This window comes from Scylla paramamosain, chromosome 47, assembly GCF_035594125.1.
Source record: "Scylla paramamosain isolate STU-SP2022 chromosome 47, ASM3559412v1, whole genome shotgun sequence".
Taxonomy (NCBI): Eukaryota; Metazoa; Arthropoda; class Malacostraca; order Decapoda; family Portunidae; genus Scylla; species Scylla paramamosain.
The window spans coordinates 1,687,501-1,704,230 of record NC_087197.1 but is presented as its reverse complement, the minus strand read 5'-3'; the positions used below and the strand labels follow the sequence as shown (position 1 = coordinate 1,704,230).

General features: G+C 40.4%; 3 protein-coding genes across 4 annotated transcripts in view; 2 read left to right on the top strand and 1 right to left on the bottom strand.

Moving 5' to 3' along the window:
* LOC135094859 (ceramide-1-phosphate transfer protein-like) lies at positions 1-6,559 on the top strand. The gene is made up of 6 exons (XM_063995310.1): positions 1-162; positions 1,634-2,019; positions 3,118-3,175; positions 3,533-3,683; positions 4,060-4,235; positions 4,628-6,559. The coding sequence occupies exons 1-6, from the start codon at positions 55-57 to the stop codon at positions 4,757-4,759; spliced, it is 1,011 nt and encodes a 336-aa protein (XP_063851380.1). The 5' UTR covers positions 1-54; the 3' UTR covers positions 4,760-6,559.
* Positions 6,560-9,401: 2,842 nt separating this feature from the next.
* On the top strand, positions 9,402-12,360 carry LOC135095081 (diablo homolog, mitochondrial-like). Its single transcript, XM_063995768.1, has 5 exons — positions 9,402-9,819; positions 10,037-10,164; positions 10,786-10,921; positions 11,349-11,474; positions 12,009-12,360. Exons 1-5 carry the CDS (start codon positions 9,553-9,555, stop codon positions 12,282-12,284), a joined length of 933 nt encoding a protein of 310 aa, XP_063851838.1. The 5' UTR covers positions 9,402-9,552; the 3' UTR covers positions 12,285-12,360.
* Positions 12,361-12,777: 417 nt separating this feature from the next.
* The window catches only part of LOC135095080 (uncharacterized), a 10,408-nt gene continuing 6,455 nt past the window's right edge, over positions 12,778-16,730 (bottom strand). For both annotated transcript variants that reach the window (XM_063995766.1, XM_063995767.1), the window contains exon 6: positions 12,778-16,641. In XM_063995766.1, the coding sequence (XP_063851836.1) occupies positions 16,578-16,641 (64 nt within the window). In that variant the 3' untranslated portion in view covers positions 12,778-16,577. The remainder of the gene's footprint in view (positions 16,642-16,730) is intronic.

Genomic DNA, 16,730 nt, shown 5'->3' with positions numbered 1-16,730 from the left:
ATCTTGGGGACGGATTGGCCACTCTCCTGCTCACACTACTTGGCAACTTTATTAATGTGTGTGTGTGTGTGTGTGTGTAAAGAGAGAGAGAGAGAGAGAGAGACAGCAGGGAGCGTTTGTGGTGGTCGTGTGTTCGTCTCAGCAGTGGCGTTGGCACATCAAGTAAGGAATGGCTGTGAGGGTGTTCTTATAGCAGTAGTAGTAGTAGTAATAGTAGTAAAAATAGTAGTAGTGTTATATGTAGTACCGGCATTACTATCATAGTAGTAATAGTAGTGGTAAAAGTGGCCAGTAGTAATTGTAGTAGAAATAGTTATAGTAGTATTTGTTGTTGTTGCTGTTTGTTGTTGTTGTGGTTGTAAGTAGGTAACAAACGAGACAAAATGGTTTTCATAAGTATTACAAGATCACGTTGTCCTGTTTTAGATCTGTCATTCGGAGCTTCAGTTTAATAGTACGTTGTGTGTGTGTGTGTGTGTGTGTGTGTGTGTGTGTGTGTGAAATTCCTCGGAAAACATGCATTGCTACTTGCTGCAAACCTTCGTGTACCGTAATAATATATCCTTTTGTGCAGCTGTATGAGAGAGAGAGAGAGAGAGAGAGAGAGAGAGAGAGAGAGAGAGAGAGAGAGAGAGAGAGAGAGAGAGGTTTAACAGGTTTTATAAAGGCGTGCCAGTCATGTACGTCACAAATTATTATTATTATTATTATTATTATTATTTTATTATTATTATTATTATTATTATGTACCACAAGTCAAAATTAGATGATAGGATTCTCTCTCTCTCTCTCTCTCTCTCTCTCTCTCTCTCTCTCTCTCTCTCTCTCTCTCTCTGTGTGTGTGTGTGTGTGTGTTCATCCTCAATCGCTTACCTTATTTTTCTTTCTCCTCCTCCTCCTTTTTATCCCTTGCTCTCCTCTTCGTCTTTTCTCATTTTTTTTTCGTTCATATTCCTTTACTTTTCATCCACCTCCTCTTTCCTTCCACCACCTCTTCCTCCTTGGCTCAATTATCATTCCTGTGAGTCCTTGCATTGTGCGGTGTATGAGAGAGAGAGAGAGAGAGAGAGAGAGAGAGAGAGAGAGAGAGAACTACATGTATCTCTCGTTCGTCCTCTCTCTCCCCGCCCTTCTCTTCCTCCCCCTCCTCTTCCTCCTCCTCTGCCTCCTCCTCTTGCGCTCTTTGCATCCCAGTTGTCAGTTTCAGTATTTTCGAGTCATCATAACACCTTCACAACTACTACAACAACAACTACTACTGAAGCTTTAAATTGTTATTGCTTTATCGTCAACAAAAACAACGATAATAAGATAGTAATAGTAGTTGTAGAAGTATAAAGCAACGATGGTGGTGGTGGTGGTGGTGGTGGTCGCGGTGGAGGTGGCTAGGCTTGTCTCAGGAAGGTGGTATCAAGCAGTGGGTGATCTGAAGGGAGATTGTTTCGGGAAGAGCGGGGGACAGGGGAAGCCTAACAGGTTAACAGGCCGCGTTTTCTCTGGTATTCCTCTCTCTCTCTCTCTCTCTCTCTCTCTCTCTCTCTCTCTCTCTCTCTCTCTCTCAAGTGTACGGTTTTCCTCTTCTTTTCGTAATAATTCTCTATCTTACGTCCCTCTGTGTGTCTCCCTCCTTCAGGTTACCAGCATGGAGCATGGCAGTTCAACGAGTGAGATTGAGGTGGTGAATGGGAAGCTGAAGAAGGAGCTTGTGGTGAAGGAAAAAGAAGATGAAGAGGAGGAGAAAAAGGACGAGGTGAAGGAAATGAGGAATGCTAAGTTGATAAATAACGAAAAGGAGGAGGAGTTGAAGGTCAAGGAGGAGGAGGAGGAGGAGGAGGAGGAGGAAGACAGCGATGATGATGAAACGGAGATGGATAACGAAGAGGACGAGGAAGACGAAGAGGAGGAGAAGTTAAAGGAGCTGATAGTTGACATGCAGTTGGTGCGGGATTACTTCACCCCAGGCGCTGAGAATGAAGTGCCGCTGGCCTCATATTTGAAAGCCTATGTGGAGCTGAACAAGTAAGTATGTAGAGTAAAGTAGTATTAGTTGTTGTTATTATCGTAGTAGGAGTGGTCTTGAGTTGTTATTATCGTAGTAGGAGTGGTCTTGAGTTGTTATTATCGTAGTAGGAGTGGTCTTGAGTTTCGCTCCAGTTTTGCCTTGTCTGACGCCGCCGAAATTGCGCGGTGTTAATTTTAAATGTATCGCACGATGAACTTCACTTACGCTTTCATTCCTACACGCATCTGTCGTTTATTTCGGCCTTATTGCGTCTCTGTGTCCTGTCCAAGTGTCTATACTACCTAATGAACAGCTAATATTCCCAAATTCCTCGACTTCTATCCTGACAACGTTCAAATAGGCTGCAGTGCGCATTATTAGTTTTCAAGAGCGTTTTCATGATTGGAGTGATATATTAACAAGAACTCTGCACCATACATGATAAAATAACAATAATAACCTCACAAATCATCCACAGGCCTTTCAAAATAGCCCTAATAAGGCGTTTCAGATTAGGCACAGGGTTCTTTTAGGGTTACAGGATGTACTTAACAGGAAATCTACCGAACGCACCTGTTTGAAAGAGGACAGGAGGTATGCCCACACGTCAGACGGGCTGAGAAAGCGTCATCAATATTTTCCTGTTCAACTCACTGACTCGTGCACTCATTATCCATTAATTTTAAACATTTTTTCCTATTATTTTTTATTTTATTTTATTTTTCTATCTTCCTCTATTCATTATTGTCGATCAAGATAGGAGGATAGCTGTGTTCAGACGGGAGAATGTGAGGCGGTGCACGAGGCAGCTGACGCACGGATAAGTAAGCCGCATACCAACACTTTAATATTAATTCCTCCAGCATGAACGCTACGGGTAATAAGTGTTTAAAAAAGGAGATTAACTATAAGAACTAATACCGTGGAAAATTGTTATTATATATAGAAGCAACACGTGAATTTATTTTGTAGTAACGGGGTTTTGTAGTAGTAGTAGTAGTAGTAGTAGTAGTAGTAGTAGTAGCAGATGTACAACTAAATGAAAGGAATATAATAGTCAAATGAATGAATGAATGGATAGAGTGAGTGAATAAAAACTTAACTGGTTGTTTCAGGTTCATCAAGATGTTGGGCAAGTTCTACTATTTCGTTTCCTTAGACGTCAAGAGGAAGGTAATTAACTCTTCTGTTTTCATGGTCGTATATTTGACCTCTGTTTAAGGACTGGCACCTCATTGGGCCTTTTTATTTATTTATTTATTTATTTTTTATCAGCACCCCTCTTACTTAAATAAATAAATAAATAGAATGCAAAATAACAATCATGCACTCACTGGGCTAGGTAAATGGTTCTGCTTAGATAACAATAGCTAGATGATAGATAGGCAATTGTTCAGTTGATAAATGAGAATAAATGAAAATACGGGGAAATCAGTCTCTCTCTCTCTCTCTCTCTCTCTCTCTCTCTCTCTCTCTCTCTCTCTCTCTCTCTCTCTCTCTCTCTCAGTAGAACATTATCCATCCTGGCAGATAGCAACACTGCGGAAGAAGATGGCGGGGGAGAACAGCCAGTATTACGTGGACCTGAAGACGATGATCAAGTATGAGACGGAGAATGGCCTTGTTGTGGAGAAATCCATGTCTGGCACTGAGGCACTCCTTATGCTGCACCGGGGCCTGGGTAGGTGCTGGCACGGTGGTGGTGGTGGTGGTGTGGTGTTGTTCATTCATTAGTTGGTGCAGAAATTTGTGTTCGGTATGGAGGTGGTGGTGGTGGTGGTGGTGGTGGTAATCTTGTAGTCCCATCACTTCCCAGCTTGTGACGGGAACTCAAGCAGTCTCCCAGTGAGGTCACGCTGCAAGCTTCACGTCTCCCTTGCTTTATACAATACTTGGTTTCCTGCTCAAAAGTGTTGATCTTTAGGCAAAAAAAATAAATAACACAGTTTTGCATTTTCATCACTCAGTCGTATACCAGACTAAAGTTTCTCAATATTACGTAAAGCACTCTGACTTTAGAATGATTACGACGCTTTCTTACAATGTTCTTCTGGCAGAATTTGCCCGAGACTTCATGACTGAGTTGGTGAAGGAGAAGGAGGAGCCCAAGCTGAGTGAGGCGGCCTCCAGGATTTACGTGTCCACCACAGGAAGGTTCCACCCGCCCATCCTGCGGGAAACCTTCTCCTTGGTGCTGAGGATGCTGCCCAACCGAGCCACCATCAGGAGCAGGGTGTGTGTGTGTGTGTTCTTCCCTAGTTTTATTTTTACAGGAATGTGTCAAACTTTTAACATTCGAGCTTCTGACACAAAAATATCTTGCTTCCCTTTACACTGACGGACCTGAACAGTAAAAAAGAAGTAAAAGAAAAAAAAAACATGCAATGAAGATATAAAAAGTAATCAAGAATGAGTATCAGATTACTTTGCTTTCCTTTATGAACTTAAACAATAGAAAAAATAAAGAAAAAGTAACAAAAAATATGAAAACTAATCAAGAATGAATGCCAAATTATCTTTCCTTTTCATTGGTGGACTTAAACACAACAGAACAAAATCGTGAAAAATTACGAAAAACCAAGAATGAATACCTAACTTAAACATTTCCCCTGGTGGCTGCGACAGGTTGCGAAGGAGAACGAGGAGGCGGAGGAGACACTAAAGAGGCTGCTGCCGGAGGTCATCAAGTCAGTGACAGAGACTTACGACGTATGCCAGAGGATCTACCAGGACTACAACCTCCTCAACTTACCATGAAGGACCCTCTGGCCAAGGAGGTGCCATAGAGGAGGAGCTGGCTGGAATATAAGAACCAGGCTGTGACTTTCTGAAGGAGGAGGAGGAAGAGTTACCAAGATGACCAAGAGAGATCAGAAAATTTGTTTTAGAGAGAGAGATAGAGAGAGAAAATTTGCCAGGTGGAAGAGAAATGAAAGAAAAATCAGAAAACATGAGAAAGAAGAAGATAAATTGAGTTAGAGAAGATATGTTAATAATAAATGGAAGACAATGTGATAATGCAATAAATGGAAGAGATGGAATAGGTTAAGATTACATTACAAGAAGACTCAAGTTATAAAGAGAAGGGTTGTGGTGAGTGGAGGCAAGATCTGATGTGTGGTTAAGTGGAGAATTAGTGTTTGTCTTTCCACTTTTTTTGTATAAAGATGACCATCAGAAGACTTCATTTTGTAATTACTTAGGACAACTGACTTTTAATACTTCAAATATATATATATATATATATATATATATATATATATATATATATATATATATATATATATATATATATATATATATATATATATATATATATATATATATATATATATATTTTTTTTTTTAGCTATAATCTCCACACGACTGAATTATCTATTGACTGTGTAATGATAACTTGTAAACCACTCAAAAAATGTTTATTAACTCTCTGAAGACTTCACCTTTTTTTTTTTTTCAACTCTGAAGATGTAACCTTTTTTTTTGTCAACTGAATAATTCTCTTTTTTTTACTCTGAAGAATTAACTTTTCTTTTTTTACTGAAGAATTAACCTTTTTTTTTTTACTCTGAAGAATTATCTCTTTTAACTGAAGAATTAACTCTTTTTTTTTTTTTTAACTCTGAAGAATTAACTCTCTTTCCCAACTCTGAAGAATTAGCTCTCTTTTTTTTTCTTTTAACTCTGAAGAATTAACTCTCTTTTTTAACTCTGAAGAATTAACTCTCTTTTTTAACTCTGAAGAATTAATTATCTTTTTAACTGAAGAATTAACTCTCTTTCCCAACTCTCTGAAGAATTAAGTCTTTCCCAACTCTCTGAAGAATTAAATCTCTTTTCAGCTCTGAGGAATTTACTTTTTTTTCATCTCTGTGAAGACTCAAAACATTTTTTCAACTATCAGCAGACTAATTCTTTCAACTATTTTTTAACCATCTGAAACTATTTATCATCCACATGAAGTAGTCTCTTGTACTGAAGACGATTAACTTCAAACTTGAAAATATTTTATGCTATACTAAAACCAACTTTTTTACTATTTAAAGACTAAAGTTTTCACTGTCTAATTATTATTAAGACTTTATATGCTTTAGCAGATTTAAGGTGTTTTACTCGTACTGCTCTTGTTCAGAATGTGATGTTAACATGCTCAAAATGTTCTGTGAATTATGGTAAATATTGATGTTGTAACTCTTGCAGATAGTAATTGTAGTCATAATTATTGAACTGAACTGACGTACCTATTTTTGTAAAGGAGAGAGAGAGAGAGAGAGAGAGAGAGAGAGAGAGAGAGAGAGAGAGTTTTCACAGAATAGGCATGTTTTTATATATCATTGCATTCATGAAATAGATGGTTGGTGTGTGGCATCAATCAAACCTGAAGGATTCTCAAAGATGCCAGTTATTGATATACTTTTAACCCTGAACTAAAGCTAACAGTGTGAATAGCAGTATGGTTTACTGCGCACTCTACTTGTACCTGCCTTTGTAATGTGCTGTAATGATCACTTGTTCCCACTCTGGTTTGGGATGCCATGAATAAATGTTGCCATTGTGTATCATGACGCTTCCCTGTAATGATCCACAACTTTTTAAACACTTATTTTTATAGTAGGCTGGTCCATGACAATATTCCTTTCTTCTAGGGGCTGACAGGGTAAGTGTGTGTGTGTGTGTGTGTGTGTGTGTGTGGTGCTTTGTCTGGGTTGCCGTCTATTTCACACGTGTTACAGAAAACGTGTATGTTAAGAGGGGGGACTCTACCTTTATGTTGTGGCGACTTATAAGAGAGTGTATTTATATTTTATTTTTCATATTATTTCCAGGTATTTATTTATTTATTTATTTATTTATTTATTAGTAATTTTCTTAAAAAAACAGGTAGCATATATAATATAGAAATGCCGCATATTATTTACGTATCAAATTTTCTCATCCACGATCTCAGAGACCAAAAATGCTTTACAGAAATAGATAAATAAAATAAAATAAATCTTTCCTATAAATCTTTCTATTTATGTATTTCTTAATTTTCTTCTTATTCCTCCATTTATTTCCTTCCCTTTCCTCTTTGTCTTCCTTTTCTTCTTTGCTTCTTTCTTTCTCCCTTCTCCTCTTCTCTCCTTTCTCTCTTCTCTCTCTTCCTTTCGTGTAATGAAGCTCAAAAAAATGTTATTAATTTTATCGACAAGAGTTGTGATTTTAAGTTTACGCGAGGAGGAGGAGGAGGAGGAGGAGGAAGATATTGAGAGGAACAGGAAAGAGAAAATTTAAATAAACCTTAAAATAACAAGAAAAGTAGTAGTAGTAGTAGTATTTATTTATAGGGAGTAGTGAGGGAAGAGGGGAGGAAGGGGAGAGGGTGACGAGAGATTTATATAACGAGAGAGTTATTTATATATATATATATATATATATATATATATATATATATATATATATATATATATATATATATATATATATAATTTTTTCATTTTCAGTTTCATTAATTACAATATTGATAATATTAATAATAATAGTAATAATAATAATAATTATATTATTATTATTATTTTTATTTTTATTATTATTATTATTATTATTATTATTATTATTATTATTATTATTATTATTATCATTATTAACAAAAATGTTATGTTAGTATATTTTTGTGATAAATGTAGTTATATTATAAATAGTTTGAATTTTGTTTGATAATTGAAGCCATCCTGTGCATGATGTTTTAACTTTTCCTGGTGATACCTTCGTTGAATTATTCGTTTGTGTGTGTGTGTGTGTGTGTGTGTTTTCAATTATATATGTTCTCATTAATTCTTATATTCTTTTTTTGTGTTTTTTTTAATTTATTTTATTTTATGTACTCATTTACTTATTTTTTTTTTCAATGATGGCATTGAGCTCTGCTTATTAAGGGGTATTTCTCAACATAACTGATTGGCTCTGAACCTATAACAAGCATATCGTAGTATTTAAAGAGATCATTTCAACTGGAGCCTTTTGACATCTACCCAATGCTAGTTATGATGAGGGGATAAAGAGAGGGGGAGGGAGAGAGGGAGAGAGAGAGAAAGATATATAATGTTTAATAAATGGGCCCAAAGAGACAGGGAGGGACAGGGTGCGCGGTCCTAACGGATCCCTCCATTTCATTTCAAACCGGCGAGCTGGCAGGTGTGGAGTGTTGCCGCAGGTGTGGACTGCTGGCGACCTGCGTGACAAAGGAAGGTTTGGGTGAGTGTGGAATTGAATTGTACCTCTCTGTTGCCAAATGTCTGTTGGTTTGTGGCTAGACTGCACTCTCAACATCTTTTCTTATCGTATTTGTCGGTATATTGTGCTCTTCTCTCTGTTGAATTATTCGTTTGTGTGTGTGTGTGTGTGTGTGTGTGTGTGTGTGTGTCGGTGTGTTGCTGTTTTCTCCTTTCTGTCTCTCCTCCTCAACCCTCTGTTCGATACTCTTTTTCTCCCCCTCCTTTTCCTCCATCTTCTTACCCTCCAGCTGCTAACTCTGTACAAGGGCCTTATCCGTCCATGTATGGAGTATGCTTCACATGTCTGGGGGGATTCCACTCATACTGCTCTTCTAGACAGGGTGGAATCAAAAGCTTTTCGTCTCATCAACTCCTCTCCTCTAACTGACTGTCTTCAGCCTTTCTCTCTCACCGCTGCAATGTTGCATCTCTAGCTGTCTTCCGCTATTTTCATGCTAACTGCTCTTTTGATCTTGCTAACTGCATGCCTCCCCTCCTTCCGCGGCCTCGCTGCACAAGACTTTCTTCTTTCTCTCACCCCTATTCTGTCCACCTCTCTAACGCAAGAGTTAACCAGTATTCTCAATCATTCATCCCTTTCTCAGGTAAACTCTGGAACTCCCTGCCTGCTTCTGTATTTCCATCTTCCTGTGACTTGAATTCCTTCAAGAGGGAGGTTTCAAGACACTTATTCATCAATTTTTGACCACTGCTTTGACCCTTTTATGGGACTGGCATTTCAGTGGGCATTTTTTTATTCGATTTTTGTTGCCCTTGGCCAGTGTCCTTCCTACATAAAAAAAAAAAAAAGACTACGACACGCAAAGCCGGCGGCCATGATGGATTACAGTGGAGACTGCCTCACTCAAGGGTTCATCACAATGAAACCAGACAATGGCAGATATATCTCAACAGCGGATATGAAAGCTTAGTCACGCAACTCCATTTAGTGGCAGGATAAACTTATAATAATTGAGAAAAGCAGATAATGGCTGAAATATAAGGACCACAGCTGAGGCATTTCTTTACATTTATAAAATTTTAATTCCTTGTTATTTTGTCATGAGGTTAGTCTAGAGTATTTTGATCGCTTTTCTGCCCACAGTCCCCCCCCCCACCCCCGCTTCCCCTCCGCAACACTCGCCACACCTACCCATCTCGGCTGCTGGCGCAAGACTGGCCGTGCGTCTCCGCGGGACCCACGTTCTCCACGAGTGCCAGAAAAACAATTACCGAAACCGAAATGTATATAAGGTGACGTGCGTGAAGAAAGCTGAGGGACAGATTGAATCCCTGATGTGGGCGTGGTGTGCGGGCGTGGCGGGTAGGGTGGCGAGGCTCGGCAGGGGCGGCAGGGTATTCAGCAGGGTGTGGGTGAAGCAGAGAGAATGGGGAGAGGAGTGCAGGACCCGGGGAAGAGCTGGGCTGTGGCGGGCTGCTGGCGGCTCCTTGTTCCTGCTGTGTGCCCAGGCCGCCCGCCACACCCCTGCCCGCTGCCTGCGTGAGGGCGGCCTGTTCCTGGACCCCGAGGAAGACCAGCTGACGGAAGCGCGACCCCTGGAGGTACTAACACTGCCCTGGGCCTTTATTCATGAACGTTTTGCTCTCTCACCACGACTATTCTCAAGAGTGTTTCCCTTCGAAAATAATGTAGTAGTGTTAATCTGTCACTAGAACAGTAAACACAATTGAATTACTGTATAGCTGTCAGTTAGGAGACTCTTGGGATGGTCTGATTCAGCTGAATGAGGAGATAGTTGTACATGTGCTCTAATTTCAGATGAATGAGGTGTCAGCACTCACCCACACTTCGCTCCTGAAGCAGGCCAGCGGGGCGGCGGTGGACTCGGCCTTGCAGCTGCTCCACAGGACAGTGCGTGCCACCCTTGACTTTGCCCAGCAGCACAGGTGAGGTGGCCAAGGCATGTACTGGCTCTGCTGGAGAAAGAAAACCAGAATCACCACTTGTATGCTTGCCATGAACAGTGTGATTACTGTACAGTGGCAAGTCTTAGGCATCAGGGTATGGCTTGTCACAGATTTCAAAGTCAGGTACCTTCCCAGCTGTTTGAGATGGTTGGATCTGGATTCCCCTTGCCCTCTCCCATATTTAACCCAGCTACTTCTTACTTTGACGTTCAGGATGGTTGGAAAGAAGGTTTGAGAGGAAAAGACACAAAATTTCACCTTTCACCAAGCATGTGTCTGGAAGGAAGTATTGGAGTATGTGGGTCTGTGTAATAAAGCAGGGATTTTTTGCAGTACTCATGACAGTTTGTGCTCTGCCATCTGATCACCTCATGCCCTGGTTTCTGGACATCCAAGAAAGACCACACCTGCTACAGACAAGTGTATAAGATGAGAGGTTATCAAGAATTCCTGGATCACAGGCATTGAACTCAAACAAGGGACATGAGGTGGAATTTGGAAATCAGAAAACAGCTGTCTAAAGTGTTGTAGTTAGTGCAGGCTAGTAAGGTGTATCTGTTTTTTTTATTTATTTGTCTTTTTTTATTTGTATTCCTTCAGAAAACAGCTGCAAGAGGTGATAGACTTGCTGGAGTACTGCACCGCCATGCTGCGTCACCCAGAGGAGCACGACCGACTGTGGGAGCTGCTGGTGGCGGCACGGGTGCAGGTCGACTCCCTCAAACAGCAGCTTAGGGTATGTCTTGCCGTGAGCTTCTCTTCTTTGGCTGTTTCCATTGAGGGAGCGGTTGGTGCCATGTATGAGTCTTCTCCAGTCATTTCTGTTGTTCCACCTCACTCTTTGTTTTCCCCTTGATCTTCCCTCAACTGTTTTTTTTCCAAGCTCTTTTAATTGGTTCTTGATCTTTCCTCAACTGGTTTTCTCCAAGGTCTTTTAATTGATTCCAGGTCTTCAGTTCACCTTTTTGGGTCATAATTAACTTTACTGTGTCTCATTCTGTAATGGTATCCTGTTCAACTCCACTCACCCCTTGCTACTCCTGACCACGCCTGCCAGGCACTACTCCACTCAAACCTGCTACACACCTCTAACCTTTACCTGATGATCTCCATTGACACATACCACTCAGAAATGAAAAATACATAGGTACATTTACCCTCAGGACCTCAACCTGCTGCTGACCTATGCCTGTTCCACCGTGGAGAACACAGCCATGGCAGCCTTCATCAGTGGCAATGAGTTCTCGGCCTCAGTGGCGCGGCAGATGACCGACAGTGCCAAGCTGGAGGTGAGGGACGCAACACTCATGGGTTGACTTACTTGTTGTTGTTGTGATGGAATGAATGCACACACACATACAGATAGATAGTTATTTCATTGGTAGATAGATATATTATTTATGTACTGTATATTTTGGTAGATTAGATGACTTTCAGATGAGACGATCCTCAAATTTCAGTCTGAATTTAATGGTTTTAGCTGATATTGGTGGTATAAGATGACACCCAAACTACCAAACCATCTATCTGTCTATCTATCACACACACTTCACCTCTGTCTTGTTCTTCTTCATCATCACTTCCTCTTCCTTCACATCTCTTCCTTCTCTTCTGTAGTTTTCAGTAATGCCTTCCTTCTTTACCTCTTTGTCACACCTTTTCACTTTCTGTTTTATAAGTCTTTTCTTCCCTGTCCTCCTACACCTGTATAATTTCTTTTTTCTCTTCCCCTATCATCATCCATTTCCTCTCTTCCTTATTTTTCTTCAACCCCTGTACATTGATCTCTTCCTAAACCACCACCACTCATCTCCCTCCACCAGCTCAAGACAGATGAGAGGAAAACAGAGGTCCTGGAGGCACAGTACTTGCACGCACACACCCGCTACATCGAGGCAGCTCAGCGGATGGTGGACGAAGCAAAGACCAGTGACGACAGTGGTGATGATGTGGAGAAAGACGATGATGGGCTGAAGATTGAGAGTATTGCGAGTGAAAGCAAAGATGACAGCTGGCATGAGGGAGCCGAGAGTGAGAATGAGAGCCAGGAGAGTAAAGACAAGGAAGGATTAGAAGGGATTGAGTTTGATGATAGATGATTTTTCTTGTTGGTCTTGCAGTGATGTGTGATGTGTGATAATGGTTGGTAGCTCAATACAGTGTTGCAGCAAAGTCGTTCTTGAATTTTCTTAACATGGAGCTAGGGGAAACTGGACATATGTGGCGTACATTGTAAAAGGGGCAATGTAACTTCACTGTAATAATGACTGGTCACCCCTTCTACACTACCCACCTCACGTAATGATTCTTTGGTGCCTCAAGTCAAATTGTAGCAAATATGTGAATGGTAAAGCAAACTTGTAAATGATGGAAGACTAGGGATAAAATATTTGTATCTAGGAGAGGCAGATATTTTAGTTCTCCACTTGCACTTCTATTACTGATGCTTATTCCTTTCACTACCACCACCACCACCATCATTATAACTACTAATACTACCACTACGACTACCATCACCACCACCATTACTACTACTACTACTACTACTATGAAACTAAACTGCTGGTGCCTGTTTATGAGAAATACACAAAATGGAGCTTGTATACAAAGGTTTATTGAGGTACAAATGGGCCACTGCTACCATTCCCACCACTACTACAACTACTACTATTGCTGCTTTGTCAACATCTTATCATTCTCGTCTAACTACAGTCACTACTAACAATGGTAATACTTATAACACATGCACGCACACACATATACATACATACATACAGAGAGAGAGAGAGAGAGAGAGAGAGAGAGAGAGAGAGAGAGAGAGAGAGAGAGAGAGAGAGAGGATGATTCACAAACAACCACATGAATCACTGTCCTCCACAAACAACAGACAAATTCCACATTGGCCAGGAAATAATCAGTAGAATGCATCTTTTTATTTTGAAAGAACCACCAAGGACAAAAGAAAACGACAATTATGCAATACAAAATAGAGCAAACGTCCGTAAGATGTGTGCACCAAACATACAAACATCATGTACACACAAATATACACAAGAAAATATAGAATCTAATGAAATAATAATGATAATGATAATCTTGAAAGTAATAATGAGAAAAATTTGGCCTCACTTGTAATCTTTAAGTAAAAACAATAATTTTATAAGTATAGGAAAAACAGTGGTAATAAATTAAACTCATTAGAACCTCCCCACTAAAAGACAAAAATAAAAAAAATAGATAAAATCAGATCAAAGTAAAAGATCTTAAAAGCATAAAGACTAAAATCAACAAAAGGAAAATAAATTCAAATCCATAAACAGATGCTAAAGAGGAGAGAGAAAAAAAAACTTAATACAAAAAAAATATAAGTCAATACTGAAAGAATGCAGAAAATGGTACACCTAAAAATAAATACCTATCAATAAACGTCTTACTGGAATAAAAGAATGTATCACAAGAAGCTTAACAAACAAATGCCCTTCACACCCTCACTTGTGGCGCCCCTGCTGAGCTGAGGTGAACTGACCTGAACCATCCAATACTCAACTCAGTCTCTCTTATGAGGTAACCAGCATTCAGAAGGTTCATATTGTTGAAATCTACAAAAAACAAACACTTCTCCACTCAGACCGTAGGATATTACGTGCTGGAGAGAGGTAACTGAGATGCTGCAACCAATCACCACTTCCCGGCCAATGGGGTTTTGACAGTTCGAGGCACATGGCACACGCCAGTATCGTCACTTGCCTCACTACAGATTAGGCCTAGAGTGAGGTAAATATGGGTGAAGCTGGCCTGGGGGGGTGGGTGGGAGTTTCAAATGCTGTTTTCTCTACTGCTTCTGTGTTGTGTCGCATACCTCGTTACAGCAGGGGGCGCCATTTTGTGCATCTGACCTTACCAGTATTTAACTTTGGGGAAAAAAGAAAGAAAAAAACGGCTCTATTTGCATTTGTCTTTGGGATTCACTGGTCTTGTTGACCTTCTCTGACCTTAATCCTCTTCCATGTTGCAAAAAAGTGACTTCCATCCAGCATCTGTTTACTCATAAGCACCTTTGAGCCTTGACACCTTTTTCTTTCATGGAAAAGTTCATATTGCCCTTTTCTGTAACTTTTTTTTAATCCAAGCACCTTTTCTAGGTATTACTGATTCACAGCATCTTTTGAGGAACATTAAGCACCTCTCCTTTGACCTTATCACACTATTTCACACACTTGTACCAACCTTTTCTGAACCTTATTGAGAATCTATTAACTTTTTAGGATATTCCTGATATCAAACAACCTTTTCTTTGGCCTTAATTGTACTGACCTTCTTTGCAATTAACCTCACTGACCTTAAAGGCTAACTTCAGCAGTATCTTTCATATAACAAATTATTTACAGAACTTTTTCCTGACTTTACGTACTCCTTAAGCCTTTCACTGCGAGCTGTAACAATTCACAACACTAAAAGCACTGAACACAATCTTAATAAGCACCTGCAAAAGGGATGACGGGTTAAAGGAATCGATTTTCAAATGTCTAGCCAGGTAACGCCAAGAGTTGGCTGAGGAAAAATGCATCAGAGTGGAATGTGATGAAAGAATGACGCGTTTGATGGCAACAGAGGAGTTAAGGCTTTATTATGGCCCTTACTGACTTGCTTTACTTTGCTTTAGTCTTCAATACACTTCTGATACCTTGCTCGTTCTCAGCAGGGTTTAAGTAGTAATGTTTCTGCTTTGTCAGGTGTTGCAAGCTGTCCCATTTGACTAGACACAACCTCCTTTGTTCATAACTACGTACAAACTTCTTCCTTTCTCTTTCCTCTTAACTCCAGCCTCCAACTTCTTTCCTTCGGAGTCCAACATCTTTCCTTATGACTTTAACTTATATTTTTTTAACTTCAACTTCATTTCTCTTAACACTAACCTTTCTTCCTTTTCACTGCAGCTTCCTTCCTTTCTTGCCTTTACTTCCCAACTCTTACTAACGCAGGAATAAAACCACTCGAAATACTCTTGCTTCCTCTTGGCACCTGTTTCCTTTTGGTCCTAAACTAACCTCCAGCACAACACTGCAACACAAAGAGACACCAAGCACGCACCTCTGAGTGGCGGCAACACCTAGCACCTCCTGCCAACACCTTAGTAACTCACAACACTCAGGATTTGCATTGGAAAGCACATACTTGTCCCTAAAGGCTAACTGTCATACCCTGTTGTGGCTGAGGGACCTGCTAAGAATATACATTTTTCCTTAGAATCTGTGTGTTTGCCTCACTATGACTTGTGGACATTTCTGCATCCACTGGAGAGCACATGTCACTTTTGTTTACAGCACACAGACACTACCTACCCTGTAAACCCTCTGAGGTTGTTTGTTGTTCCTTGATAAAGCTATAGAGATTCTAAGGGCACTGGAAACTAGCTGTCCTTCCCTCATTGGTGTGTATAAGTTGGGATAGAAGATGCCCTGAAAGTTCTCTAAAGGGTATGCTTTATCCCTGATCAACCCTGGACAAGCTGAAGATATATTAGGGCATTGTGTTATGATCTATGGACATTTGGAGACACAACTTAACCTGGATCTTTTGTAAAGCTTATGTTTTCGCACGGTATTGATGCAAGGGTATTTTTACTGACACTAGACTGGTTGGGTAATTTAGGTTTGTATTCAGAAACAGTTTGCTCTCTCACCACAACTATTTTCCAAGGCCACAGAGATGATTAGCCAGGTTCTCAAGGGTGTTTCTCCTGTTAATAATGTAGAGATCATGTTAGTCTGTCACTAGAATCATAAAACCACCCTTAAAAACCTGTATAACTATAACTTGAGGCCTTTGAAAGTAGTGAAGTTGAAGCGCGGAAGTGTTTCGGAATATGGTCCTCAGTGTGGCCTTATAACAGACCTATTACGACCCAGGGACACGATGGAGGCACAACTCACCTCCATCTTCTGTCAGGCTCATGTTCTGTTCACAATGAGCTCTACAGACATTCTTGAGGACACTGGAAATATTACAAATTGAAATAAAGGTGTGATATCATGATCCAGGGACATTTCAGAGGTACAAGCAACCCTGTGTCTTCCCTAGAGGCAGAGTTTTCTCCATATAATCTAGGGACATATCTAAGGGCACTGCTTAGGTATACCATAATCTAGGGATATTCTAGAGCCATACAATGCTCTTCCAATTTCCCTAGAGGAGCATACACAGGGCATCACCTATACCTCAACATCAATGCAGCACCCTGAGACAGACAAAAGAACCCTTGGCGCCTACACATCACTCTGGCACTGGCACTGGACGGCTTGGGTACTGGGGCATCCTAGCGTTACTTGAAAGGATGCCCCGCAGGAAGGCACAGAGGGTGGTGGTGGTGGCGGTGGCGATTTTAGTGGTGTCTAGGCTCTGGGCCAGGCAAGCAGCACCTTCTCCAGCGGCACTGTGACGACACTCCCCTGCAGCCTGCAATGGTGCCACTCTTCTTAGGGACTGAGTGGTACTAAGGTTACTGCTACTAATACTGCAATTGCTACTACTATTACTTCTACTGT

Bases quoted from the DNA above. Each gene is read 5' to 3' on its own strand.
- LOC135094859 (XM_063995310.1), top strand. From the start codon at position 55: ATGTGTGTGTGTGTGTGTGTGTGTAAAGAGAGAGAGAGAGAGAGAGAG. The intron at 163-1,633 runs GTAAGGAATGGC...TCCCTCCTTCAG, and splicing joins CAGTGGCGTTGGCACATCAA to GTTACCAGCATGGAGCATGG. The intron at 2,020-3,117 runs GTAAGTATGTAG...TGGTTGTTTCAG, and splicing joins GCCTATGTGGAGCTGAACAA to GTTCATCAAGATGTTGGGCA.
- LOC135095081 (XM_063995768.1), top strand. From the start codon at position 9,553: ATGTGGGCGTGGTGTGCGGGCGTGGCGGGTAGGGTGGCGAGGCTCGGC. The intron at 10,922-11,348 runs GTATGTCTTGCC...ATTTACCCTCAG, and splicing joins CCCTCAAACAGCAGCTTAGG to GACCTCAACCTGCTGCTGAC. The intron at 11,475-12,008 runs GTGAGGGACGCA...TCCCTCCACCAG, and splicing joins CCGACAGTGCCAAGCTGGAG to CTCAAGACAGATGAGAGGAA.